Here is a 25,754-nt window from a genome sequence, read left to right as displayed (position 1 = left end):
CGAACTTGCTGGTTCTCCCTGACCCTCGGCTCGGGCTCTGGGCTGCTGCCATTGGTCGGCAGCGCGGAGCGGCGCTTTGTGATTGGTGCCGGCGGCGTGGCCCCGCCCCGGCCATGCCCAGCAGGCTGCGCTGCGGGCGGTGCCGGGCAGGTCGCGGCGATGGCGGCGGTGTAGCTGAGAGCGGGCGGCGCGGGGCCACCATGATCATCGAGAGCGTCGACGCGCTCAAGTCCTGGCTGGCCAAGCTGCTGGAGCCCATGTGAGTGCGGGCGTGCGGACCGGGCGGACCGGGCGCACGGCGCTTCCCGCGGGCAGGGCCCGGCCGAGGCGTTACGGCCCTGGCCCGGCCCGGGCCCGGCGCGCCCGGAGTGCGGGATAGCCCGGGCCCGGGAGGTGCCGGGGGCCTTCTGTCCCACAACGTGCAGCGGAGCTGGGGAAGGGTTTGGAGCACGAGGCTGATGAGGAGCAGCTGGGGGGGCTCAGCCTGGAGAAAAGGAGGCTCAGGGGGGGCCCTTGTGGCTCTGCACAACTCCCTGACAGGAGGGAACAGCCGGGAGGGATTTGGGATCTGGGAACAGGGACAGGAGGAGAGGGAACAGCCTCAGGCTGGGCCAGGGGAGGCTGAGGGTGAACACTAGGAAGAATTTCTTAATGGAAAAGGTGGTCAGGCCTTGGCAGGGAGGTTTGGAGTCGTCACACCTGGAGGTGTCCAAGGAAGGGCTCACGTGGCACTCAGTGCTCTGCCCTGGGTGACAAGGCAGGCATCGGGCATTGATGGAATTTGGTGGTCTGGGAATTCTTTTCCAAGCTTTGTGATTCTGTGTGCTCCCCACTGCTGCCCCGGGTGTGCTGTCGACTTCAGTCCCAGCTCTGTTATCTCAGAGCAGAGCCAGGGGTTGCTGCAAGAGCTGACAAAGTCAGGAATAATGTTGAAACGTGGGAACTCTGCGTTTACATCTTGCTGCTGCTTACAGTGGGAACGGGACTGGGATGGAGTCAGCATGGACCCAGGTCATGTCTTGCATTTTATGTGCTCTGATAACTCATCCTGGCTGCAAAGCAGTGCTGGGTTTGTGCTGGTGGTGCAGGCACAGCGAGGGCTGGCTGGGTCTCGCCAGGGGAAGCTGCTGTGAGTGCCTGGCCAGGCTTGGGTCTCCCATGAAGCACAGCCGAGGCCCATGAGAAGAGTTTTTAGTAGGCCTTAGGTCTGCTCAGTTGCCATCATTAAGTATTAGACTTTTAGAAGTGCTTCACAACTTTTTTTCCTTTGTTACAATCACGTTTCTCTGATTTTTGGTCAACCCCCGCTGAAAGTCTGTAGACTGGAGCATGGCTCCTGCTCCTGCACTTGCCCTGCCGGCTCCAGTCAGTGTCCAGCGTTCCTTGGGCATTTGAGCTGCCCTGGGAATGAGAGGCAGAAAATCAAGGAATTGGCCAGTGGGCCCTGGCAGTCAGGGACTCTGGAGTGGCACTGGAGTGACCTGGAGGAGTTGCACTCACCTTGTGTGCTCCTGTACCCCGTCGTGGGATGGGGTGCCTGGGAGGGACTGATGTATGGAGGAAGGAAGGGTAATGGTTATGAAGTGAGGAATTGTCTCCTCTATTTGAAATTGAAGGTTTATAGTCAGTGGGTGAGGGCCCCAGCACATCACACACAGTGTATGCATCACATACAGGTTATTTCTCTGTGTGTGTAAGAATTGTAAAATCTGTCAATTTGTGGTTTCTTTGTTCTTAATTGCTCCATTTACCCTGGCTTTCAGTGGAGGTTGGATGTTGTTGGAGGCTATATGAGAGCAGAGCTGCTTGATTGCTGCTCATTGAGGAATTTTATTTCCAACACCTGTTGCCCTCTGCTTGGCTTTTTGCCTTTTTGCTTATTTTCTGGATCTTTTTCTTACTTGGGATTATTTTGAGGTATATATACTTCAGAATTTTTCTTTCTATTTCCAGAGTTACTGTTCTTAGAAAATGCACAATCACCTCTTTAAATGTAAATTAAAAAAATATATCTTCTGAGTATTTTAGGTTTCTCTCCCCACCTGATATCTGGCACGTTCACCCTCTGAGAGGCCAAACAAGGAGGTGTCACTTAGTCACACTGTTACTCTATTTCATACCTGGGGTGCTCCTAGCAGCTCGATAAGGGCATCTAAAGCAATATCCAGTTCAAAGATTAGTGGTGAGGTATCCCTGCACAAAGTTGGTGTCTTTGTTCTTTGTGGAGCCAGACACAGGTGAGGGAATGTGAGGAGAGAACCTGGGTCAGTGATTGCTCCCCTTTAGGTGTTCTACCGGCATTCAAAGGTTGCTGTAAAATATGCCATGGAAGTGTCCTTGAGGAGGAAACCCCAGCACATCAGGACAGTCACTGAAGCTGTGCAGAACCTGTCTATGTGATCTCTGGGACATTTGCTGAACTCTTTTCTAACAATGTTTTAATTTTTAAACACAGTTTAATCCTTCTCAGTCTTTGTACAGTGCCTGCCCTGGCCCCACAGTGCTCTGCTGTGCCTGTAGAGCCATGTGAGTTGTGCCTGCTGGGCCAGGAGGAGCTTCAGCACCAGTGGCTCTGTCTGGGCAAACGAGAGGAGCTTTACCCTCAGGAAGAGCAGAGAAGGGACACCTTTGTCAGCAGCTGAAGGCTTCACAAGGCAGCTCCAGTATTGGGCTGTGGTTGCAAGGAGCCCTTTGCTGGCCCCATGGCCCAGTGCTGGTGCTGGCTGTGAGCCCGGGGGCTCTGCAGTGACTGTGCCCCCCGGGTCACACCCTGCAGCAGCCCAACACACTTGTGTCTCTCCCTCCCTCTCCAGATGTGATGCAGACCCCTCTGCCTTGGCCAACTATGTGGTGGCGTTGGTGAAGAAGGACAAGCCCGAGAAGGAGCTGAAAGCTTTCTGTGCTGACCAGCTGGATGTGTTCCTGCAGAAAGGTGTGGTGGCCACGGCTGCCTGGGGGAGGAGGGAGGCTGATGCACCATTGCTGCCTTCAAAATCTTTCTAGCCATGAATATTTCCTACAGAGTATGGAGGAATAAAGATCTTGTAATTAAAAAAAAAATAACCATAAGATGAAGTCATATAACTTGGACTTTTCACAGTGAGTGGGAGGAAATGTTCTTGAATAAAAACAGTTTAATTTAAAGTGTCAATAGTGTTGCCAGAAGCGTCTCTGACAGGTGTTGGTGACATTTGAAAACCTGGTCCTTGTTAATCCTTCGGATTGCTGGGAGCAATTTCCTTCATAGTCAAAGGTTTAAACACCTGAAAGTCTGACACTCACTGGGAAGGTTGTTGTGCATTTCTTGTGATGTTGAACTGCTGATGGGGGTGTTGAGAATTATTTACTCTCATAAAAATTGCCCTAAAGAGGCTGCTGAGTGCAGCTGATGGAACCTGTGGGTAGCTGTGGGCTTGTTCCTTGGTCACAGGCTCCAGTCATGCTTGCCCCCTAGAACAGAAGTCTCTCTTGCTGTCTGTGATACACTTGAGAAATTTTTCTCTAAATGAACAGCCTCAAGTGCCACAAATGTAATTTCAGCTGCTTCAGTGGAGCTAATGCTCATTAATCTGAGGTGCTGCTGCTGCAAGCAGCTCACCTGGCTGACAGTTTTCAGGGTCTTCTCTGGTAAATGTAAGCATGTTTGAAATGCATGTGTAACAGTATTTTCTTGTGCTCTGTATCCTCAGAAACTTCTGGGTTTGTAGATAAACTTTTTGAAAGTTTGTACACCAAGAGTTACCTTCCTTCTGCTGAGCCCACAAAGGCAGAGGCAAAGCCTGCAGGGCAAGAGAAAGAAGAAGTCAAGGAAGAGGTAATGTTGTTTATTCTGTCTGCCTTTTATTTTCAAATTAGCTCTCCTACATTTGTGAGGCAAAATGTGACTGAAAGATATCCTCTATTGTGACTAATGATCTCTGTGTCCAAAGAGCCATGGAAGGTGACTATTCAGACAAGAACATTTTACATCCCTTTGCAGAGTCTGCCTCCAATCAAGCACTCAGAAATCCTATTCACAGCTCTGGCAATAGCAGTGGATAATTACTTGGAAGAGTTTGAGAGGGAGAAGCAGCAAAAGCATTCTAAAACATTTCCAATTTTATATGTTCTATGAGGAATGAAAATTACTTAAAATGTTTTCTGTGGTGTTTGACATCATTTAAATATGTCAGCCTCTGTATTAGAATCATTACTTTGGAAAGTCATTCACTATTTTACCTTGATTTTAAGTTCTGTTGGCAAAATTGAAAGCAATCAAATTTTTGAGAGAAGGTGACAAATAATTGCAGAAATTGTCAGTCAGCCAAACCCAGGTCAGCCCAAACAGATGCAGGTCCTTATTGATGCTAATGTAGGTTCATCAGGTGATTTAAATTAAATTTTAAAATTTAAAAGCAAAAACTTTTTTCCTCTTTTCTGATGTCCTTTTTTACCTGAGGATGTGACACATCCAGTTTATGGACGTTTATGACAGTTTATGGAAGTAGCTTTGCTTATGGCAGTTCATAATTTGAACAAGACCTTCACTGTGAGAGCTTTCCCCTCTGTTCTCAAACACTGTCATAGTTTACAGAAAGTCCTGTAGAATTTCCTTCCCTTGTCTTACCAGTGCTCTGGTGGGGGCAGAGGAGGAGGTTTGGGGGGCTGGAGGGGAGTGGCAATAAGCAAAAGCAGATATCTGGGACAGCTTTATGGGACAGAGTTCCAGAATTCAGGACGTTAATTAGTTACTTTGACATCAGCAAGGCCTTCAGGATGTGTCATGAAGCTCAGGGTATGGTGGGATTCCTACACACAGAGGCCACAAAATAAACCCCACGTGGGATCACAGTGAGGTCAGGGCTGCAGGGGACACCGGGTGCCTTGTGCTTCACCTTGTGCTGGGAGCAGGACTGCAGCTGGAGCTCTCCAGAGCCCTGGCAAGCCAAGTCTTGAGTGTTTCTGCCAGTTCTCCCCAGATAATCCTGTTTTACAAGGATGCAGGAAGCCTTCCTTTTGATTTCAACTGGAAAAAAAGTATTTTAAAGATTAGTGCATGTCAGCTTTTTCCACCAAAATTTACTGTAACTTGTAAGCAGTGTGAAGTGGCAGCAGAAGTGCAGAATGGCCTGTGGTTTGCAGTGGTGGTACAGCTGACAGACTGCTAAACCTGCTATGGTGGAGGCCAGCAAGGAATGTGGCCAGTTCCACCATGGGAGCAGGGTTTTGCCTTGAAGCAGTTATTAAAAATGTCAGCTAGTGACTTCCCTACCTGGAGAGGTGACTCCAGACTTTATGTTTAAAAGTTTGGGAAATACCTCACTTGTAGAGTTGCTTATGCTAAATAAGGCAGCAGAGTGGAGAGAGATCTTGTCTTTCATGAATCCTGTTTAGAAGCAAAACATCAAAGTGGTTTTATTTAGGGGCATCTATTCTGCAGAAAAAAAGTTTTGAGACCAAAACCTTTCAACAGACTAGTGGGGAAAATCACAAGTGATTGACTACTTGTAATGCTTGATTACTTCTAGTGCTTCAGTAGTCTGGGCAAGTAATACTTGAGTATTGTTCTCTTTGAGATGCTGTCTGGAACTTGAACTATATATTGGTGTCATTTCTTTCATTTAAAAAAGTGATACTCGTCCTTTTTTTGTAGTTGTGTGTTAAACAGAATTTTCAAGAGTCTGTTGAAGAAGAGCGGGAGAGCAGGAAGAAGAAATATTCCAGTCCCCAGAGGAGCCGTGCAGACTCCAGTGAGCAAAGGTTAGCTTTGAGCCACGGTATTAAGAAATTTTTCTGTATTTGCTGTCAATCTCTGACTATGTTTTTTTACCTTATAGGTAGTGATTTTTGTGAAAAATAGAGCTTTTCTCCTTCCCTTGAGTGATACGTTTTTCCTATGCTGATCACATGCATGAGGAGTTCCACAAGAAGTTGCCCTCTTGCAAAAAAATGATAGCATTCTTCAAATTACAATTCCTAGGAATGTCACCAGTTCCATTGTTCCCCTTGTTAGATAAAAGAAGAATATTTTTGGGGTCTGTAGGGTCTGGGGGCAGTTGTTCACATCATGTCAGCATCACTTCTAAAACCTGTTCTGGTTTGAGTATCATAACCTTGCCAATTCCTGCTTCCTACAGACCAGTGAGTCAGCTTTAAGATCGTGTAATTTGTGAAATCCTGACTGGAGTGTTTCACTGCCCAAAGGGAGGAGAAGGATTGAACAGTCTGTTTCCGTGTTGCCAGCTCCTTTGTTGATCTTGTTTCTCTGTTCACTGACGCGTTGACGTGTGTCTTTGTTAGGAGCCGGGAGAAGAAGCGGGATGACGGCAAGTGGAGGGACTACGACAGGTACTACGACAGGAGTGACCCGTACCGGGAGAAGTCAGGCTGGCGCCGGGGCAGGAGCAAGAGCCGCAGCAAGAGCCGAGGGCTGAGCCGGAGCCGCAGCCGCAGCCGGGGCCGCAGCAAGGACCGCGATGGCAGCAGGGCTGGTGGGTACCCGGGGCTGCTGCAGCCGAGCTCGCTCCTGTGTCCTGAGGAACTGGAGCAAATCCTGATAGCTTTGTGTTCTTGAAATTATTGAGATGCTGTTCTTCAGAGTAGAGCAATTAAGGGGTTTGTTTTCTTCTTTGCTAACCTCTTAATTGATCCACAGGTGTATTCCTGTGGATATTGCTAGCTCATATTTTTGTGCTGTGTGTTCTGACAAAGCTGTTGATGTTACTCTTTTCTCCTCCTAAGGACTGAACTTTTTACAAAGCAGTGTTTCCCTCTTTCATCTTGTTACTGTGTGTTTTTTAGAGAAGGCTTCTTTGCAGTTGCAGGTGGTTACCATATGATTGTTCTTTTAGGGCTAGTTCAGGTCTGTCGGAAAAGTAGGTGGCACAGATTACAGCATTCCACGCACCTTGAGACCGCGTTAGTTAAGGGCAGAGGTAGGTTTGTTGTTTCAGGCTTTTGCCCTTCTTTCTACTTTAAAAGAGAGCTGTAAACCAGAAAGTAGTAGAGTAGTAAAATGTGCATTTTGCAAAGAAAATCTTGATCTTTCTGAAGTTAAACCGCTGTTTACATTATATTTAGTTATTTCTCTATTAAGTAAGAGTGAGCTCCCTCAAAAACAGTTCAATGTGCAGAACACTGAGTATTTCAGGGATTATGTTATTATCTCTTGCTCATGTGTCTTATGTACAGAGCAAAACATGAAGGCTTTACTCAGCTTTGTTTTCCTTAAACAGAGCACCGAGAGAGAGAGAGATCAAAATACAAGAGTGAAAAAAATGACATGGAAGGCTCATATAATCCAGTGTCTGCATCCTCCAGTAAATCCTCTGAGCAGTATTCCTCTGCACAAGCTATTCCCACTGCTGTAACTGTAGTAGCACCTGCGCACCACCTTGAAAGCACCACGGAGAGCTGGTCAAATTACTTCAACAATCACAGCAATCCCAGTTCATTTGGCAGAAACCCTCCTCCTAAAAGAAGATGTCAGGATTATGATGGTAACTGTTCCTTAGTTTCCAGTTTCATGCCTTATTTCAATGTTTCTGTGACTTTTTTTTTTTATATATTCGCTAAATGTGAGCAGCAGTCACACTGCGGTGGCAGGAGATGTGTACTTTGTATGTAGCAGATGCAAAAATTACCTTTATTGTACTGGAGAAATAACTAGTGTTACTGGATGCAGTTTGCTATGCTGTGGCAATTGCTGGATAAGAACATACGGAGTTTTTTCACAGTTCTCTGTATGCTAGACAAATACCTCAACCCCTGGCACTCCTGGTGCAGATTGCAGTATGTGTGTTTAAAATAAACCACAGCACCTCTGACTATTTTTTCCACAGCCTTTATGATGAACGTGTGTAAGCTTGTATGATTTTATGATAGTTCTAATTTTAATTATTTTGTGAAACCTTGCCTTACAATATAATATTGTATCAGTGGATGCGTGTTGTCTTTAGTGAGAAATGCCATGAGCACCTGCAGTGTTACAAACCTTGGGGAAGCCCGCGTTTGTTTGCTAACACGAGGTGAAACGCGCTGTTTTGCAGAGCGAGGCTATTGCGTCCTGGGCGACCTGTGCCAGTTCGACCACGGCAACGACCCTTTGGTGGTGGACGAGGTTTCCTTGCCCAGCATGATCCCGTTCCCGCCGCCGCCGCCGGGGCTGCCGCCGCCGCCGCCGGGGCTGCTGCTGCCGCCGCTGCCGGGGCCGGTGCGGGGCCTGCGGCTCCCGGTGCCGCAGCCGCCGCCGCCCGTGGTGCTGCCGGTGCCGCGTGAGTCCGGGGGGGAGCCGCTGCAGCTCCTGTGCTGTTCACGGCACTGCACTAAGAATTCCCAGCCTCCAGCTGGAGCACCGGGCTGTTCCTGGCGCTCCAAAGGGAGTTAAATGGGGTGGGGAGCGGAGCTGGGGGTCTCCAGTTCACCTCGGTGGTAGTTGGTAGTCATTGCATTGACACTTACTGGCCAGGTGTTTCTCCTGCTATAGTGCAAAAAATGTTGCAATTCGGTCTCCTAGAGGTTTTAATGATGCATTGGTGCTACATTATCTACCACTAGAAAGCAATACATTATTGACACGTTTAAGATCTTTCTTAGCTCAGCAGTGATCTGAGATGTTGAGCCTTTTGTGTTATCTTACTGCATCTTATAAATTCTATGAAGAAATAGCATGTTAGGGACGTGCGTTCTCTATTTCAGTGCTGCCTGTTCCAGGGACAAAATAAATGCTGTGATAATTGTGTCCAATATCAGCAATTATGGGATGAGGAATAATTTGATACAGGATTACCCCTGAACTTTTCCTGAGCCCTTCAGTGGGAGGAACTGACTTGCTGTGAGGGAATGGACAGTGCTCAGGATGGGCTGTGGTGTCACTTGGGATCCTTTTTGATCACACAGTCAGTGGAATGTCTGTGTGGTACATGGGGAAACCCAAGCACGGCCAGCTAGGGAAATGCAATCCAAATGCTGCTGATGTGATCTCTTGCTCTGAGCAAGCCTTGGCTCTCCATGGCAGAGCTGAGGGAGGAGCTGCTGTGGTTAAGGCATCTCTAGCTCTAGCAAACCACTGGGAAGAAAAGAGACTCTTTTCCCTTTAAAGCTTTGTCTCTCCTGAGAAGGAGAAAATGTGTTGGAGTCAGAGTAGCTTACCTGCACAGGCTTCCCTGTTTACTGTTCCTGCAGTGGGACTGGCCATACTTAGAGCCCTGACCTTGCTCAGAGCAGTGCACAAACACAGCATGGAATTGTTTGCACGTTTTGGGCTGTCAGTGTGTGATCTGTTCTGTGCTGTCTCTGCAGGACCTCCTTTGACTCAGTCCAGCTTGATAAACAGTCGTGAGCAGCCGGGGACAAGCGCAGTGCCCAGTCTTGCACCCGTGGGAGCAAGGCTGCCTCCTCCTCTTCCTCAGAACCTGCTCTATACAGTGTCAGAACGTAAGCAAATGCCTTTTGGTTTCAATCTGTTTGATGGGAAAAAATTAAATTTTCTCTGTTGATTGATTAGAAATTATGATCTGTCTTGCTCCAATATATACAAATCTAAAAAGAAGTCTGATGGCTCTCCCTGGGTCAGCCCATCATCCATTATGGAATGGAATGGAGTGGAGTGGAATGGCAGCAGTGCTCTGCTCTGAGGAGGAGCACTGTGGGGAGCTCTGGGTTTCATGTGCTCACAGCAATCCCATTGCTGCATAAGAAATGTTCCTTTCATCTTCAAGCCATTCTGTAGGACATTAGTAGCTGAAAGATGGATTTGCAAACCTGTAATTGCTGTTTAACTTAGGCTTTGTTCCTCTCCAGTTTGGACTGACACCGATGAGAGCTTTTTTTTTTTCCCCAGCTATATATCTCAATAGTCTGTACAATCTTCATAGACATCAGTATATTTTCTGTTCTTTTTCCAGAATCACCCTGCTTTTAGCTTTCTAAAAGTTATTAGCTTTCACTGAACATGTCCCTCTTCCTAATCAAAAAATTTTAAAGTATGTTTTTACGAAGGAAATAGCAAAATACCTGGAAAGTCCTAGATTGTTCAATTTAAATACAACAAAGTTCATTTCTTTGATAATTAAAGGATTAATGACATTTCCATGTTCTGTAGACCAAAATAAGATAATTAAATGTCAGTGTTTTATAATATTCTTATCTGGGTTTTTTTAACATAAATATTCTGAATTTTATTCAAACTGAGGATCTAGTTCTGTTCATGATCTGTGTCATTTTATCTGTGACTTCCATGCTTTTCAGAACTGCAGACACTCAAAGTTCTTATTAGTTAATCTGTTCAGTTATCCCCAAGTCCTGTTGGGCATTCAGGTGTCACCATCTGATCCTTTCAGCTCCAGAACTTCTAATGGGTGATTCTGCCTGTTGGAGCTCACAGGGCTTCACAGCAATTCTGTTCTCCAGAATCTCTGTGGACATTCTCATGTCCTGTTCTTGGACTGTTGTGGTAACAGCTGCTGGTTGCCCTCTTGCAGTCAATTATGTTCTAAACCAGGGAAGAGGAGCTTGTGGTTCAGCTCCTTTGAGGTTAGAGAAAGTTCTTGTTTTACAGTGTCAGGCTCTGCTATCAGTGTGGATACTGTGGGGCATCTGTTTTTGACTGTAGAGTTGTCTTTGTTGCTGCAGAATAAGGAACTGAGATTTTGGAGGGGTTCATGTCTGTCAGGTTCCCTTGTACAGGCACTCGTTCTGTTCCTGTGGAGGCTCTTCACAGACTTCATTCATTCTAGTTCTTGTACAGCTTTTCCTTTTTAAGGTCACAAAAATGTGTTTTCCTCAATTTGGACCTTGGGCTGGAGGAGCAATAGGAGTCAATTCTGTCATCTTGTATTCTTGTGGTGACCCCTTCTAATGAAAATGATCATTAGTACCTTACCTGAGCTAGGCAGCTGATCTCACTCTTACATAAAGTGAATTCATTAGGTAAGTATTGGTTCCATTACCTCATTTCTCAGCTTTCTTTGACTGAAATCATTTAAGTGTGTTCTTCACCTAAAATTCTTTTCTGAAGAGAAGTAGACTGTTGTGCAGCAAAGGCTGGAAATCTTTGCATCTTAGACTCTGCAGTATAAGTGCTGAAACCGAAGGCTGTGTTGTTGCCTTAAACAGTGCCAGATGTTGTGCACGCTGTCACAAAGACCCCTCAGGCCTTTCCAGTATCAGCAGTACTCTGTATTGTGACATGTGTGCTTTGGACAAACAGCACCAGAATAAAAACCAAAAGAGAATGTGTGCAGGTAGGCTAGGCCTGAAGATCAGGTGAGGGTTTGCAGGTTGGCTGTACCACCTCTCTTGTCTTCATCCAAGACAGCTTCTGACTCTTGGACATCCCTGCACTTCCTTAAAGGAAAATTAACCCCGAGTCTTAAACTCACTTGAAAAATTCTGTCGTTTCTCTTCTTTTTTTGTAGATACATATGAGCCAGATGGCTATAACCCTGAAGCTCCTAGTATTACCAGTGCTGGTAGATCTCAGTATCGGCAGTTCTTTACGAGAGCACAAATGCAGCGTCCAAATCTAATTGGCCTAACATCTGGGGAGATGGATACAAACCCTCGAGGTAGGAAGGGTTCTGGTCATTGCTGTTGCTATTTTTATCCAAGATCATCAACACCTTTCCCTCTTTTCAGGCTGAAAGCACTAGTTTGTCTCACTGATCTAGTGTTTCATTTTTTTTTTTTTTTTGGACATTTCTACCTTTTTTAAGCGCTAACATGCCCATATTAAAGTCAAAGCAGCCTTTTTGATTAAAAATAACCACTTGCTTGGGAATGCTACAAGGGTTTTGTTGGTTGGTTGGGGTTTTATTCCTCTTAAGCCTGTAAAGGTGTTTTCCAGGTACTGGCTGCTCCTAGAAAGAAAAATGATGCCTAAAGCTGGCTTTAGCAGCACAGTCTGCAGAGTGCTTTTGATCAGCCATGGGATGATCCAAGCTCCTTGCCCTGGCTGTTGTGGTGGTAGTGAAGAAGGGAACTTGGCATGTTTTGGTGCTTCATGGTCTGGCTCTGCCAGCCAGGTGTTCTCTCTGAAATGAACATCACAGGTATCCAATATCCAATATATTCCAATTTCCCAGCTCATGGGAATCCCAGTCTGCACTTAGGTAATTCCTAGCCCCTGCCTGAATGGATGTGGCTGCTGTCTCTTGGTGGTGATGTGTACAAAGGATCTTTTAGGGACGGGCACAGGTCAAGGCTCTTCAATGTTTAGTTGTGGTAGCAAAACCTTCTTTCTCCTTCATGTTTTTCCTGCCCTGATTCTTAAAACCAAATATGTTAAATTTTGGGTTTTATTGTAACACTTCCGTATTTCTTACTCAGTAGGTAAGAAAGAGAATTTTTTTATTAGTAGTATTTTTATTTTCAGTATTTCCTTCCAATGACTCATCTCGTAAGGAATATGGTTAAATATTATTGTAGAAATTGCTGCTGTGTTTGCATCTTAATGACTGTCACAGAGGCAGGGTTGGGGTTAATTGCTGCCCCTCGGGTTCTCTCTGAGAGCCCGTGCCAGGGGTGAGTGCTCAGTGGTAGGGCCTCACACAACTTGTTTGACTCTTTATCACAGGTGTCAAAGGCTTGCTCTCAGATCATCCTCCAAAGTGAGGGTGCCATGCCCAGAAATGCCCAGTCTCTGTTTTCACCAGTGTAACCAGCAGAGCCCTGGCTTCTATAAAAGCCATAGGAATTGCTGTAGAACTCAGACTTCTTTTTAGGGGTTGAATATTTGGCGTTCACAGGAGACTAACACCAAGGGCATAATCTTGAAAAGGTTGCAAATCAATTTCTAGCAAACTTTTTGTTGGTAGAATTTGTTTCAAACTTTAAATCTAATGTCTTGAAAGAGTGTAATAGTTGTGCTTAATTAAGAGTTTGTTGCTGAAGCCTGGCTGGAGGGCTGGCAGTGGGATGGCAGTGGAAAGAATGGTTCTTGGTTGCTTTTGCTCTGTCAAGGTTTCACACAGGGCAAGCTGGTTGTTATTTCAGCCCCTGCCCATTGCACAGCTCTAACCTAAAGCCTGGGGATCCATCCATGGTTCCTTTCCTCCTTTTCTGTTCTGTTGGGATTTGGGTTTGTTTGGTTTTTTTTCCTGTACTTTTCCTGCAGAAGCTGAGTTTTTAGTACCTGAAAAATGAAGTTTTAGCTTTTTTTCTTCAAGTTAGTACTAACCTTAAAGGTCAAATCCTGTCCCTCCCGGCTGGACCATGTGTGTTTCTCTCAGGATGTTTAGATAGCCTGGGGAATGATCTGAATGATTTTGTTCAGAAACAAAACGGACCAATTTGGCAAAGTCTTCCTAGTGTTTTTAATCTGTTCTGTTTTGCTGTGTGAGAGCTTTTCCATGTGTGGTGGAATAACACAGGCCTTTTCCCTTCCCTCCAGCTGCCAACATTATCATCCAAACTGAACCTCCCATTCCCATTACAAATAACAGCAGCAATGTCACTAGAGTCGTCCTGGAACCAGACAGCAGGAAAAGATCTCCAAGCAGCATGGAATGTCCACCACTGAAGAAACCCTGGCTGGGAAAGTAAGAATTAGCTACAAATGTGAACTCAAATGTACTCCAGTGCTGTGAACATTGCTGCTCACCAGCCTCTGCAATTTGGGATGGCTGGGTCAGACACTCTGTGTCCACATAATGTGGGGATAAACATGGGGTCGGGGGGAAATTCTTGTGTTAGTGTCTAGAGGGTGTCATTTTTAGGGGAAAAATGCCAGTTAGATGTGTGTTGACCTTTGCTGCCTTACTTAGGCACACATGTACTTACCTGAACTCTACTTGTTTTTCCTTTCTCTAGGCAAGTAAATAACAACCAGAATAAGCCAGGGTTTTTGAAAAAGAATCAGTATACTAATACAAAATTAGAAGTTCGAAAAATTCCACCAGAATTGAACAATATTACACAGCTCAATGAACACTTCAGCAAATTTGGAACTATTGTAAACATTCAGGTAAAAAAACAAAGTCCAGTTTTATGGCTGTGTGTGGGTATTTTATTCTCTCTGAAGCCTGCTTGAATACTGCATGGTGTCTTTGAGAAATCTTAGTGGAGACAAATTGGGAGAAGAGGTAATCAAGTTCAGAGAAACCCTGTCTTGGTTTACTGTGTATTATTATATTAATTCTGTAAAACATACTGGCTTCTGCCTTTGTGATACCTCGCTATATTTGAAAGGCTGCCAGGTTTAACAGTGTCTAAACCAACTCAGGTTTTTGAGCAGCTTGTGCATAACTTTTGAAAGAGATGATCTGACAGTTTTGTATGATGGTCTTATGGTATTTGATGGTCAGGATTTTGACAAGGATGCTGCAGAAGAGTCTTTACCCACCTCAGTTTGTTACCACTTGGCATCCTAGAGCTCTGAATACGTGATGCTCTTGGTGGAGGAGGCTCATTCATTCATTTATTTAAATGTATATAGACTTTGCTGCAAGTGCATGTAATGTTTATCAAAAGCTGCTTTGCTTTAATTACATCGAATGTCTTACCAGTGTTTTGAGCTGTTTATGCACTGGATACCCAACTCATCATTGCACGTTATTTTTGGATGGGTTTGCTAACGATTAAAGTGTTTTATTCCTTGAACAATAATGGGTTTGTGGACTTTTGCTGTAGGTGGCTTTCCAGAACGACCCCGAGGCTGCTCTCATTCAGTACCTGAGCAATGACGAGGCCAGGAAGGCCATTTCCAGCACGGAGGCCGTGCTGAGCAATCGCTTTATCCGGGTGCTGTGGCACAGGGACAGCGAGCAGCAGCCGCCCTTGCTGCAGCAGCAGCCCCAGGCAGGCAGCCCACAGGCCCTGCAGCACCTGCAGCAGCAGGCCCTGGCCACCCCACCCGCCGTGACTGTGCACAGCAGCCTGGCCAAGGTAGGCTGGGGGGGCTCAGCAGCGTTCCCAGGTGCTGCAGAAAAGCAGAGTACCTAACCTTGGTGTTTTCTGATCCATGGGCACACAGGTGATGAACAAACCCCTGGCATCTGGTGCCTACGTCCTCAACAAAGTCCCGGTGAAGAGGCGCCTTGGAGCAGCCCCTGGGAGCCAGCCCGAGCTCAGCCAGCCTGGGGCTGGCCTGGACGACTCCCAGGTATGCTGAGAGTGGACCATGGACGTGCTCTCAGGTAGAGCTTTGGCTTGTCAGCCAGGAAGGAGCCAGCAAAGAGAACTTGTGAATTGTCCCCACTTGGTTCTGTTCCTTTTCAGTAATGTTTCATGCAGCCATGGTCAGTCACTTCTTCCTCGTTTCATCAGCTGTTTATATGGAGCAGGGGCAATGACTTTAGGAACTGTCAACTACAGCACCATCAGTGTTGTAAATAGCATGAAATATTTTTGGTAGTGCTTGATAGTAAACAAATCTGACAACCTGTATGTGAGACCAGCCTTTTGTTGTAATGGCTCTCCCAGTAATTTTTGAGCTTATGCTGTGCTTTAACAGCAATGCTAGAAGCTTAGGGAGTATTTGTATCCAAAGTTCAAGCCAGTACTGTTCAATTCACACTGGTATTGTAGTGCAGCATGTGTTCTGAGCCATGGGGAAGTCCTTGAAGGAAGGAAGCATGGAGTGGCTTTTGCTGCCTTACTTGATCAGAAAGTGGGATGTGATTGCAGGGCTGAAACCAAGGCAAGTGCAGATGATCCCTTTCAGGTGGGAGCTGGGATGCAAAGGGGGTCTGCCATTGAGAAGGAAAGACAGTATTTTTCAGAAATCCTTTTAACTGGACTGATGTCTTTATCCATGTATTTTAATTGCCTTGGTCTTTCTGCCTCCTTGCACAAATGTGACATCTGGATTGGTGTTTCAGGGAACATGATCTGCTGAAGTTCCCTGCTGGTGTATCACAGTCACTTTAAAATATTCCATATTTTACTGTGTGTTTTTTACTTTCAGATATTTCCTACTTCTACAAGCCACTCAAAAATGGTTTACAGTTCTTCAAACTTGAAGACAACTCTGAAGTCTGGTGCAGGGTCTAAACCTCATGATGTGCAAGAAGCCCTTAAAAAAAAGCAGGTACTTAATGTTTGATGGCTGACTGACAGTGTAAGGAGCAAAGTGCTTTAAACACAAGGTTTGGTGGGCACCTGAAACCTCAGCCACTCCTCTGCAGCTTTGTAAGTGGCTGTGGAGTTGGTCATTGTTATGGCACAGCCTTGCAAACACACATTGGGGTAATCATGTCTGTGTCCTTTTGGGTTGTCTTGCTCAATGCCCTTGGCCATTTTGGCCTTTCTGGGTTTGCTTGGTGTTTTCTGGATTTAATCTCTGCATGTATGAGACACTTGCATGACAGTGCACAGAATGTTACTTAAGAGGTGTCTGAAGGGGGCGAAATGTTAGTAAAACCTTACAGCAGAAAATTAGCATTTTAAAATTTTTCATTTATTGAATCAGCTGCGCTTCATACTTGTGCTTTTTGCAGACAGAACTTTGGTTGTGGATTTCACTCCCATAGCTTGAAGGGGACAGTGTGATCTGTATGAGTACATACATGATCTCTATGAGTACATATAATGCTTGACTGCTTTTTACTGATGGAAAGAATTTTCTCCTCTTATAGGAGGCAATGAAACTCCAGCAAGATATGAGGAAAAAGAAGCAGGAGATGTTAGAAAAACAAATAGAATGCCAGAAAGTAAGTCTCGGATGTGGCTAGTAAATACATTCTGATTTTGTAGATACCTGTCTGTTCAGGACTGGTTTTTCCTGGAATTTTATGTTCCTATTCCTTTATTATTGTATAGATGTTGATATCCAAGCTGGAGAAAAACAAGGCCATGAAACCAGAAGAGAGAGCAGAAATTATGAAGACTTTAAAAGAACTAACAGGAAAAATATCTCAGTTAAAGGATGAATTAAAAACTTCATCTACAACCTCCACACCATCCAAACTGAAGTCCAAGACAGAGGTATTTATTGTGCAACACACTTGCCTGCTTGGTTTTTGTAACTATTTCTATTAATGTCTTAAAAATGGCATGCAGCATTTTAATGTGAGTGATAACCATGGACAAGCAAGCCATGGCTGAAGGAACTCCATGACCTAGTTTTGCTTGTGGCTCATTCATGCTTGTTCCAGTTCTGAAGCAGAGAATACTGGGTCCTTCCCAAAAACCACACACAGACTAGAGGCAACCAAACCAAAACTGAATTTAGAGAAGAGAATGGCTATTGGGTCCTGATCTGTGTGTATCATTTACATGGAGGTACTGCTCAAGTGGAATAAAACCTTACGAGTGTGCCTTACACTTCTGCCCTTTCCTTCTGTTTTCTCTTGCCCCCTCTGCTGCTGGCAGGCACAGAAGGAGCTGTTGGATGCAGAGCTGGACTTCCATAAGAGATTGTCCTCTGGAGAGGACACGACCGAGCTGCGCAAGAAGCTCAACCAGTTACAGGTGGAGGTGAGCTGCAGAGCCCCGCTGCTGCTGGCGTTGTGCTCTGGGTGTTTCCCGTCCTCTCAGCTGCCCTGCTCTGCTCTTTCCCCAGGCTGCTCGCTTGGGCATCCTGCCCGCTGGCCGAGGCAAGGCCGTGGCCGGGCCGGGCCGGGGCCGGGGCCGGGGCCGCGGGGGCCGGGGCCGGGCCGTGCAGAACCACATGGTGGTGGATCACCGGCCCAAGGCGCTCACCGTGGGAGGCTTCGTGGAGGAGGAGAAGGATGAATTGTTACAGCACTTCTCTGTAAGTGTCACCTGGCAGTTCATACACCTTGCCTTTACTGCTGTAAGATCTCAGAATAGCAATGAATCTGAGCTTTGGCCCAAAAATACAAGTGCTGCAATACTGCTGGCTGATGCAGCTGGGAGTCCTCTGGCTCTCACTCTACTGTCCAAAAAATCAGATTTCAGTGCACCACAATTGTACCACATGATTATGGAGGTGGAGGAGAACATTACTGCCAGCCCTAACAAACTTTTCCTCACAGAAATTTGGAGATATTGAAGATCTCCAAGAAGAGGATTCCCCATTAAGTGTCGTTGTGACTTTTAAGTCCCGCTCAGAAGCTGAGAATGTAAGTAGAACCATGCATGTATTTTTTCACATATCTAAAATAGAGTTTTTAGCTACTCTGGGTCTGGCCTGTTGCTGATGTTGAAGCTCTTCACTTGATCCTGTCTCTGAAAATGTGTGTATTTAACCGTGGCTCAGGCTGCTAACCAGGGCTCCCGCTTCAAGGACCGGCGGCTCCAGATCTCGTGGCACAAACCCAAGGTACCTTCCGTGTCCACAGAGGTCGAGGAAGAGGAGTCCAAGGAAGAGGTATGAAAATCTCCTCACAACCTGATCGTTCTTACTGGGGTCTCATAGCTGAGAGCTCTTAGGGTGCAGTTTCCTGTGTGCTGAAGAAACTTCATAAAAGATGTTTTTACAAACTAGGAACTGAACTGCTTTTGAATAATCAAGTATATTTCCCACATTTTAAAGCAGAGAAAATAGGAGGGGAAAAGACACTTTATGGATGGGCTGTTAGTTTGTCAATGATGTAACCAAGCCTTGGGTTCTGCATGTGCAGCCTGCAAAGCCTTTTACTCCTCACCCTTTGTGCTCTGCTGTAGGGGAAGTCGTGTTCTTCCCTGTAATTCACCTTAAGCTTTTAAAAGTTACCTCGTTGTGGCATTTAACAGAAACCTTGTTTAGGAGAGAGTGAGTGGTGATTTATTCCTGCTTCCTCTGAAGCTTTGCTCTCTCTTTGCTGTCATGAGGCTGCTGTTCCTACCCCAAAACTGGCTGTAACTGTGTGGGACATGGTAACAGCAAACCCGATCCCAGCTGGTGCTGTGAGCTGGGATGTGTCCCTGGACGCTTGGAACTTGTGTCTGAAAGTTCATTTTTCTTCTTCCTCCAGGAGACTGAAACCTCAGATTTATTTTTGCATGAAGATGATGACGATGATGATGAAGATGAGGATGAATCCCGTTCTTGGAGAAGATGAAACTTGATGTTCGAAATGTATAATTTTAGGAATATAGTTCAAACTACATCTTTTAAACATTTATTTAAGGAAGTTGATGAGCCAAAAAGAGCTTTACTTTCTTTTCAAACCACAAGATTTACCATGAGCAGTTTGGTATGAGAACATTTGGGACACAGAGCTGTGAGACTGAGCTAGCCAAAGGCCCAGGAACTTCTTACAGGATTATCAAGCTCACCAGGGCAGTGATTTTTTTTTTCTATTTAAGAAGGATAAAAAAGGAGGCGGGGGGGGGGGTTGGAAATCAGTATTTTCTTGTCCTCTTTTTGTCACCTGTATTACCTTGTTTTGGGTTTTTTATAATGTGATTGGTTTGTTAGTTTATAATTGAAAAGATATTACAGGTTTTATTTAGCAATATTACGGGGTTAGGGGAAAGACAAACTTTCATTAAATATTATGAAAGAAAAACTGGCCTCATTTGCTCGTTGAAAAAAGGGAGCATTTTATTTCCTGTGGAGTCTCATGTTGTAGGAATTATTTGTGGCTGGATTCTTAAATCATTTCGTTCAGTATGTGTGACAGCCACACAGTCTCTGTGCTGTGCTGCTTTTTGTGAGGGGAGGTGGAAGAAGCAATTTAACAGGATACTGTTATAACATTGTCCAGTTCACTGTGTTTCTCCAAATTCTGCTTCACAGCAGCCATCAGCAGGGACACACACTGGAGTGCATTTTCACTCCTCCTTGATTTCCTTGTCATTTCAGTGTAAGGCTCAGTGTAAGTCAGGCTGTTTCTGCATTTCAGTATTTGGGAGCAATGGAAGGAGTTCCAGTCTTCCTCAAAAGCAGCTGACCTGGCCCCTGTGTAGCAGGAGCAGCTCCCCTGTCCCAGCTGTGTTCCAGGGGTTCACCCACAGGGCTGGGCTGTCCTGCTGAGCCTGGCCCAGCCCAGGGCCCAGTGTGCCAAGGGTGTTCAGAGCTGGGAGTGCAGTGGGTGTCCCTCGTGTCCCAGATGTGTCCCAGATGTGTCCCAGCCATGTCCCATGCTCTGCTGTCCCTGTCACCCTGCAGGGTCTGTGCTGCTGGTGGCACAGGGAGCCTCCCGGGTCCCAGCCCAGGGCTGGGCTGGCTCTGGGCTCTGTGCTCGTGCCTGGGGCACCCAGCAGCACCTGCCCTGCCTGCCCACTTAACCTGCTGAGCAGTGGCCAGGGCTTCTGTGCATTTCTACACAAAACCAGCACTGTCTGTGCACAGCTCTTCTCTCCTGAGTGATCACCAGTGTAGGCCCTGGCCATTCCTGGCTGAAGGACAGGAATTGGGTCCAGGTACCTGACCTGGGCCTGCCTGTGGCTCTGGCTGTGGCCAGGGGCAGGTGCTCAGCACCCTTTGGGGTCACAGCCCTGCTGAGTGTCCTTGTGCTGTGCTGAGGGATCCAACCTCTATAATGTCCTGTTTCTTGTCAACTGAAGGGGATGTCTCCAGTATTCTGTCTCTTTCCAAACCTCTCCTCTTCCTAGAATAAGGACTGTCCTGCTAATGCTGAGACTAAATTCCAGGCATGAAGAAATGGAGGAGAAACCCATCCCATGAACTTACAAGAATGTCTTGCTCTTTTCCCATCACCTCTAGGGGTTTTAATGTCTGTGGCACAGTGTGTATCTTGAGAAGTCCATTGCAGCAAACATGTCCAAGTCCTGACAACTTAAAGAGAGAGGGATCAAAAGGATTTATATATTTTTTTGTACAGAGTTTTTTCTTAAACTGTATAATTTTGTAAATATTTTGCTTTTTTTGTGTACTAAAATTACCGGCGTATAGATTTCAATAAGAATTGTTGTATTTTTGTATTTGGAAAATGAAAATTACAGTGGATTAATTAAGCTGTAAGAAAAATTGCAGTAGCCTTCGACACACACAGAATGGATTCCTTTTCATATGATTTTATCTCTAAGGTGACACTGGGGTGGCACCTGTGTCCAGGGGCACAGGTGAGGGAGCAAGGGCCGTGTCTGAGAGCTCAGTTGGTGTTTGATGTTGGTCCTCACAGCAGCCCTGAGGGCCAGGTGCCATGCCGAGGGGCTGGCAGTGCCCCCAGCCTGGCTGTCCCTGGGGCAGAGGGCTCACAGCTGGGGCTGGGGCTCAGTGGAGCTGCCCTGCCCTGTGCCCAAGCTGAGGGACCCCCTGTGCTTTAGGCTGTGCTGGGCCTGTCCTGGCAGGGTTTGTCTTGGGTTTCTGTGTTTCCTCAGGCAGCAGGGCAGTGCAGCTCAGGTCAGCTCATGGTGATGCTTTCGTGGGAAATTCACAGAACCCTCGGGGTACCTGTGTGCCCCAGCCACGTGTGCCAGCCTGAGCTGGGGGACAGAACTGAAGGGTGAGGGGATGGGGAAAGGAAGTCACTGTGCAAAGAATTCCCTCTCTTTTCGTGCTGAATTAACCTGAGCAAAAGAAGCAAAACCACCTCAGATCTGAAACCAGGCACCTGCTTAGGAAAGCACTGCTTTAACAAAATCATGTGAAAAGGAACAAAGCTCCTCTTGGTGTATAGTAACCTTGTACTATAGTTTTTACAGATTGTGAACTTGTGTAATAGGATAATAGCAGATATTGTTGAATTTCTAATTGTTTACACATTAAAATTCATATATGTAATGTTTGTTTTATTGATTACAAGCCAAATTTCTAAGATGCATGTTGACTTTTTTGCAATAAAGTTATAGTATGGAATGGTTCAAGATTTAGAAAAGACAAAATTCTAACCGAAATAAATTGGAAGGAGAACCATTCAAAAAACTACAACTCTCAGAAAAAGAGCATTATCACTTCTTTGGGGGGAAGGGGGTGTGTGAAGGGGGATTTATGTGTGTCTAATGTGTGTGCAGGTTTGCTTTAGGTGAGAGCTGAGAGAAATCTTCCAAGTGCCTCAGTGCTCTGGAACAGAAGGTGTATGACAGGTAACTGGATGGGGAGATGGGGTGGAGGGAATCCAGTAAAGGCTGTTTGATATTTGGGGGGGCTCAAAGGTTAACAGAAGCTGGGGGAAGTTGTACAGTCCAGGGTGGGTTCCCAGGCTCTCACAGGTCTGCAGGTTCTGGATTATTGGACAGGACACAGCTGCCAGTTCTGACTCCTTTGCAGATTGGGGTGAAAGCCAATGTGTTCTATTATTTCCTTTATTCTTGGTCTTTGGCCCCTTGTCCAGTTCCTGTTATTCCCTCCTGCAGCCCCTCCCTGTACCTGCTGTGTCCAGGTGCTGGAGGGTGATACAAAACCTGTGGCTTTGGGACATGTCAGTGCCAGGAGCTGAACTTTGCTGCTTCCTGCAGAACGAGGCTGGCTGGTGGCTGTGGAGAGGGAAAGGCTCTGGGGCAGATTCCAGTGTCCTTTAGGAGACACATCCTGACATGGAGCAGGAAAGGTTCAGTGGCCAAAGCTCTTCTGCTTCCTATTCCATTAAAATCCATTTGAATGGAAAGAGGTATAGAAAAAATTGCAAGAGGAGTAGCATTTGTGCGTGTGTGGCTTTGGAGGTGTTTTTTGCTGCAGCCATTCCAAATGTGATCTGAGAGGTCCCTGAGCACAGCAGCAGTGGAGGAGCCCCTTGGCAGGAAGCAAACGGCCACAGGAAGCATTTGAAGGGAGCAGTGACATGGAGGTAAACTGTTGGTGTAATTGTCAGGCCCAGAATCTCTTTGTTGTCTCCAGCCGAGGCTGTGTGCAATACAGCACTAACTTCTGGAGAGGGTTCCCAAAGGTGGCAATCTAATTTTAACTCATCTCTGCAAACAGGGGACCCAGTTCTGTCCTCTGGAGCAGGTTGTGTAACGTGTCTGGGCCTTCACTGATGAGATCACTGACACAAGGGGCGTTCAAAAGGGAAAAATAAGTTTGTCTGATGTTTCTCTGGAGGTTTTTATATGCTTCCACCACTTTATTCTACAACAGACTTACAGCTGTGATGATCAAAACCTGAATGCATAAACAGAGCACTTTGTTTCTCTCTCCCCAGGATGATTCCACAGCCAATTTTCAGTGGCTGCTTGGTCTCAGGCAGGCTGATTGTTGCTGGGTGCAGGGAGCAGCCAGGGAGAGCCTGGGCAGGGCTGGCAGGGCAGGGCAAGGCTCTGTGCCAGTGCTGCCAGATGCTCCTTCACTGGGGCTTCCTCTTTGTCCCACAAAAAAAAAAAAAAAAAGGTTTTTTCACTACTTTTTCATGGCATCTGGAAAACACATTTTTTTATCAGAAACATCTCTTGGATTTGAAGTTAAAAAATACGTTTTACCTGGTCAAGGGGCTCCGTCCCAAATGGAGCCCATGGCAGGAGCTGTCAGCACTCGGTGCCTCCGCTGGGGCAGAGGCAGGGACAGGAGCCCCCAGCGGGGTCACCTCCCCCGGGAACGCCTGTCCTGGAGCCTGGGGACAGCCCCGGGCCACCGGCACCGCCCCAGCTCGGGGCTCCCACGGCTCTGCTCTCATTTATCGCATTTTTAGGAGCCGAATTCCTTCCGTCCCTCGCCTTGGTGTCGCGTGGAGCAGCCCCGCTCCTGACGTGGGAGTTAATTATAGCCCGACCTGCCTTAAAGCTCTCCTGCCAGTGATTTATTTAAACACTGATAAATTATACATTCCTTTAGGAATTCATGTGAAAATGATTTGGAGCCAAGTCAACATCACATACCTCGGTGTGCTCTGTCAGACAACGCTTCCATCCACTCTTCCCTTTGCTGCTGCTCGTGTCTTTGGGTTACCTGCGGGTCACTGAGGAGTGAGGGGCTTCTGGAACAGTCTCAGTCCCAGCTGCTGGGGTCAGCACCCAACGGGAGTTAAGTCTGGCTTTAAACTGGCTTTGGGCACAGCCTGCACCTTCCCTGTGTCCCTCCTGTGCCCCCCGGGCCGTCCCATCCGTGTCCTGGGTGCAGGAGCAGGCTGTGGGGATGCAGAGGCTGCTCCTGGGCTCTGCTGCTCGTGCTCCCGCACTTGTGGCGCCTTTGCTGGGCTGGGAGCAAAGACCCCGCTCTGAGTCAGAGGGTGACACTTCGGGGACACTCCAATGTGTCAGCCTTGTTCTTCTGTTCCCCCAGGACTGCCCTGACGGACATACAGCTGTTTCACTTGTTGATTAGCAAAAACATTAGGAGACCTACTGTTTCAGGGCGTGAATAATTAATGTTCGCTCCTCATTAACTTCTCGTGGCAGAGTCCTGTTGGATGCATTTAGATGTATTTCTAGAATTAGGAGCAAATACAATGAGATGCCTGGCAGCTGTGTTCTGTTCCACCCCGGAAAGCACTGCCCCATTGCTCCCGTCCTCTCCAGCAGGAAGGGAGAGTTCGTTCTCATCAAAGACTGATGTGTCCTTTCTTACAATTTTAATTTCAGTGAATGATACAAGTAACAAATTCTATAATTCATACACATTACAAGGGAGTAAAGGATGCCCCTACCAAGAGAGCAGCATCCTGTTTTCCTGGGACCTCGAATCAAAACCTTGTTTCCTGAAAAATTCAGAACTAAGTTGATGAGTTTTTCACCTGCTGCTGCTGGACAAGGCTGTTTGTGCTGGCCCTGTCATCCAGCACAGCAAAGCTGCAGCACAGCTTCGACACTTCTTGTGCTCTAACGTGGCCACAGTGCTCTGCTAATGCCAAAGGCTTTTGGGTTTGTCTGGATTAACACCCACAAACACCCACTCAGCCCCTGGAGCCGCCTGTGCCACTGCCCGAGGCCAAGGGCGTGCCCGAGGCTGCGAGCCCACAAAGCCAGCAAAGCTCTGCTTGGATTTTAATTATGGAAGAGGGAGAATGCACTTCTAATTTAACCTGAAGCAATGCACAGACCCCAGGTGCTTCCCCTTCCCTCTCCTCGGAAGGAAGTTCAGCCCAATCCTCAGTCCCTCCGGAGCTCTCCCGGGTGGGTTTGGCTGGGGTGGACCTGCAAGTGCTCCCTGTCTGCAGAGGAAGCCTGTCCTTGCTGTGATGCCACTGGCAGCTTTGAAACGATTTCCATCCCACCTCACCTGTATTAAAAACTTCCCAGAGCAATTGGGTGTCCTGTCCTGGCCCCTCCCTTAACCCTCCCGGTTCCTCTGCAGGTCTCCCTTTAACCCTTAACCCTCGCGGTTCCTCTGCAGGTCTCCCTTTCAGGCCCCCGTGGTACCACACAAGGCACAGTCACATCTCGAGCTGCTCTCCCTAAGCCATTGTGCCAGACCCGCAGTGGAGCAGCTCCACAGCAGCGAGTGCCCTGGAGGACCCTCTGCAGACTCAGAGATTCCTCAGTGCCAGCCCCTTCCTCTGGAAGCCCGGCACTGCCTCGGCGACACGCAGCTCCTGTAACTTAGCAACTTTTTTTTTTCAGTTAAGGTGGGTTCTTCAATCTCCTTAATGAATAAGAGAATCAGGCCAGGTAATTGATGCTTGGCCATTTAGCTGATGAATAATTGACTGTCTGGGTAACTCGAGATATTTCCTCGATCAGATTGTGCAGTGGAACAACCACATCACCCGGGGTGCAGCACAACTTCAGAGTGCTGGAACTGTGCTGTGCAAGCTCAGGGTCCAGAGGAACCTTCCAGAGCCAGCTCCAGTCCTCTCCCTCCACATGGACCAGGCACACGAGCTCAAGCAGGGGGTCCATGGAACCTCCTGAGGTTCAGCGAAGCCTGGTGATGATCCCTTCCAACCCAAACCATCCCCTGATTCTAAGATTTTGATAAGGGCTGCATTTTAGCAACAGAAGTTATTTTATCACATAAATCTTGACTCAGGTCTGGAAACAGGATTTCTTTTCCCCACCTGCAGTGAATACAAGCACAGCAGAAGGGTGTGTGTGCTCGGGCTGCCTCACAGGCA

The 25,754-nt window shown here is 46.8% G+C and overlaps 1 protein-coding gene across 3 annotated transcripts; it reads left to right on the top strand.

Moving 5' to 3' along the window:
• Positions 1-133: 133 nt before the first annotated feature.
• Positions 134-21,636, top strand: RBM27 (RNA binding motif protein 27). 3 transcript variants are annotated; one of them, XM_088174076.1, is made up of 22 exons: positions 134-259; positions 2,814-2,932; positions 3,690-3,814; positions 5,633-5,739; positions 6,280-6,470; positions 6,831-6,914; positions 7,215-7,478; positions 8,028-8,252; positions 9,280-9,414; positions 11,397-11,546; positions 13,370-13,517; positions 13,789-13,942; positions 14,608-14,862; positions 14,951-15,079; positions 15,884-16,006; positions 16,554-16,628; positions 16,738-16,902; positions 17,290-17,394; positions 17,480-17,671; positions 17,916-18,002; positions 18,140-18,250; positions 18,837-21,636. In XM_088174076.1, exons 1-22 carry the CDS (start codon positions 201-203, stop codon positions 18,921-18,923), a joined length of 3,090 nt encoding a protein of 1,029 aa, XP_088030202.1. In that variant the 5' UTR covers positions 134-200; the 3' UTR covers positions 18,924-21,636. The 3 variants fall into 3 exon arrangements, with proteins under 3 accessions (XP_088030202.1, XP_014743789.1, XP_088030203.1); XM_014888303.2 differs by lacking the exon at positions 6,831-6,914; XM_088174077.1 differs by lacking the exon at positions 11,397-11,546.
• Positions 21,637-25,754: the final 4,118 nt, after the last annotated feature.

The sequence above is a fragment of the Sturnus vulgaris genome, chromosome 15 (genome assembly GCF_052056855.1).
Source record: "Sturnus vulgaris isolate bStuVul1 chromosome 15, bStuVul1.hap1, whole genome shotgun sequence".
Lineage (NCBI taxonomy): Eukaryota > Metazoa > Chordata > Aves > Passeriformes > Sturnidae > Sturnus > Sturnus vulgaris.
The sequence above is the reverse complement of the archived record's forward strand: the minus strand, read 5'-3'. Positions and strand labels throughout refer to the sequence as shown.

What these genes read in the sequence shown, in the direction of transcription:
- RBM27 (XM_088174076.1), top strand. Translation starts at nt 201, where the DNA reads ATGATCATCGAGAGCGTCGACGCGCTCAAGTCCTGGCTGGCCAAGCTG. An exon ending in GCTCTATACAGTGTCAGAAC is followed by an intron (nt 9,415 to 11,396) that starts GTAAGCAAATGC and finishes CTTTTTTTGTAG; the next exon opens with ATACATATGAGCCAGATGGC. An exon ending in TCAACCAGTTACAGGTGGAG is followed by an intron (nt 17,395 to 17,479) that starts GTGAGCTGCAGA and finishes CTCTTTCCCCAG; the next exon opens with GCTGCTCGCTTGGGCATCCT.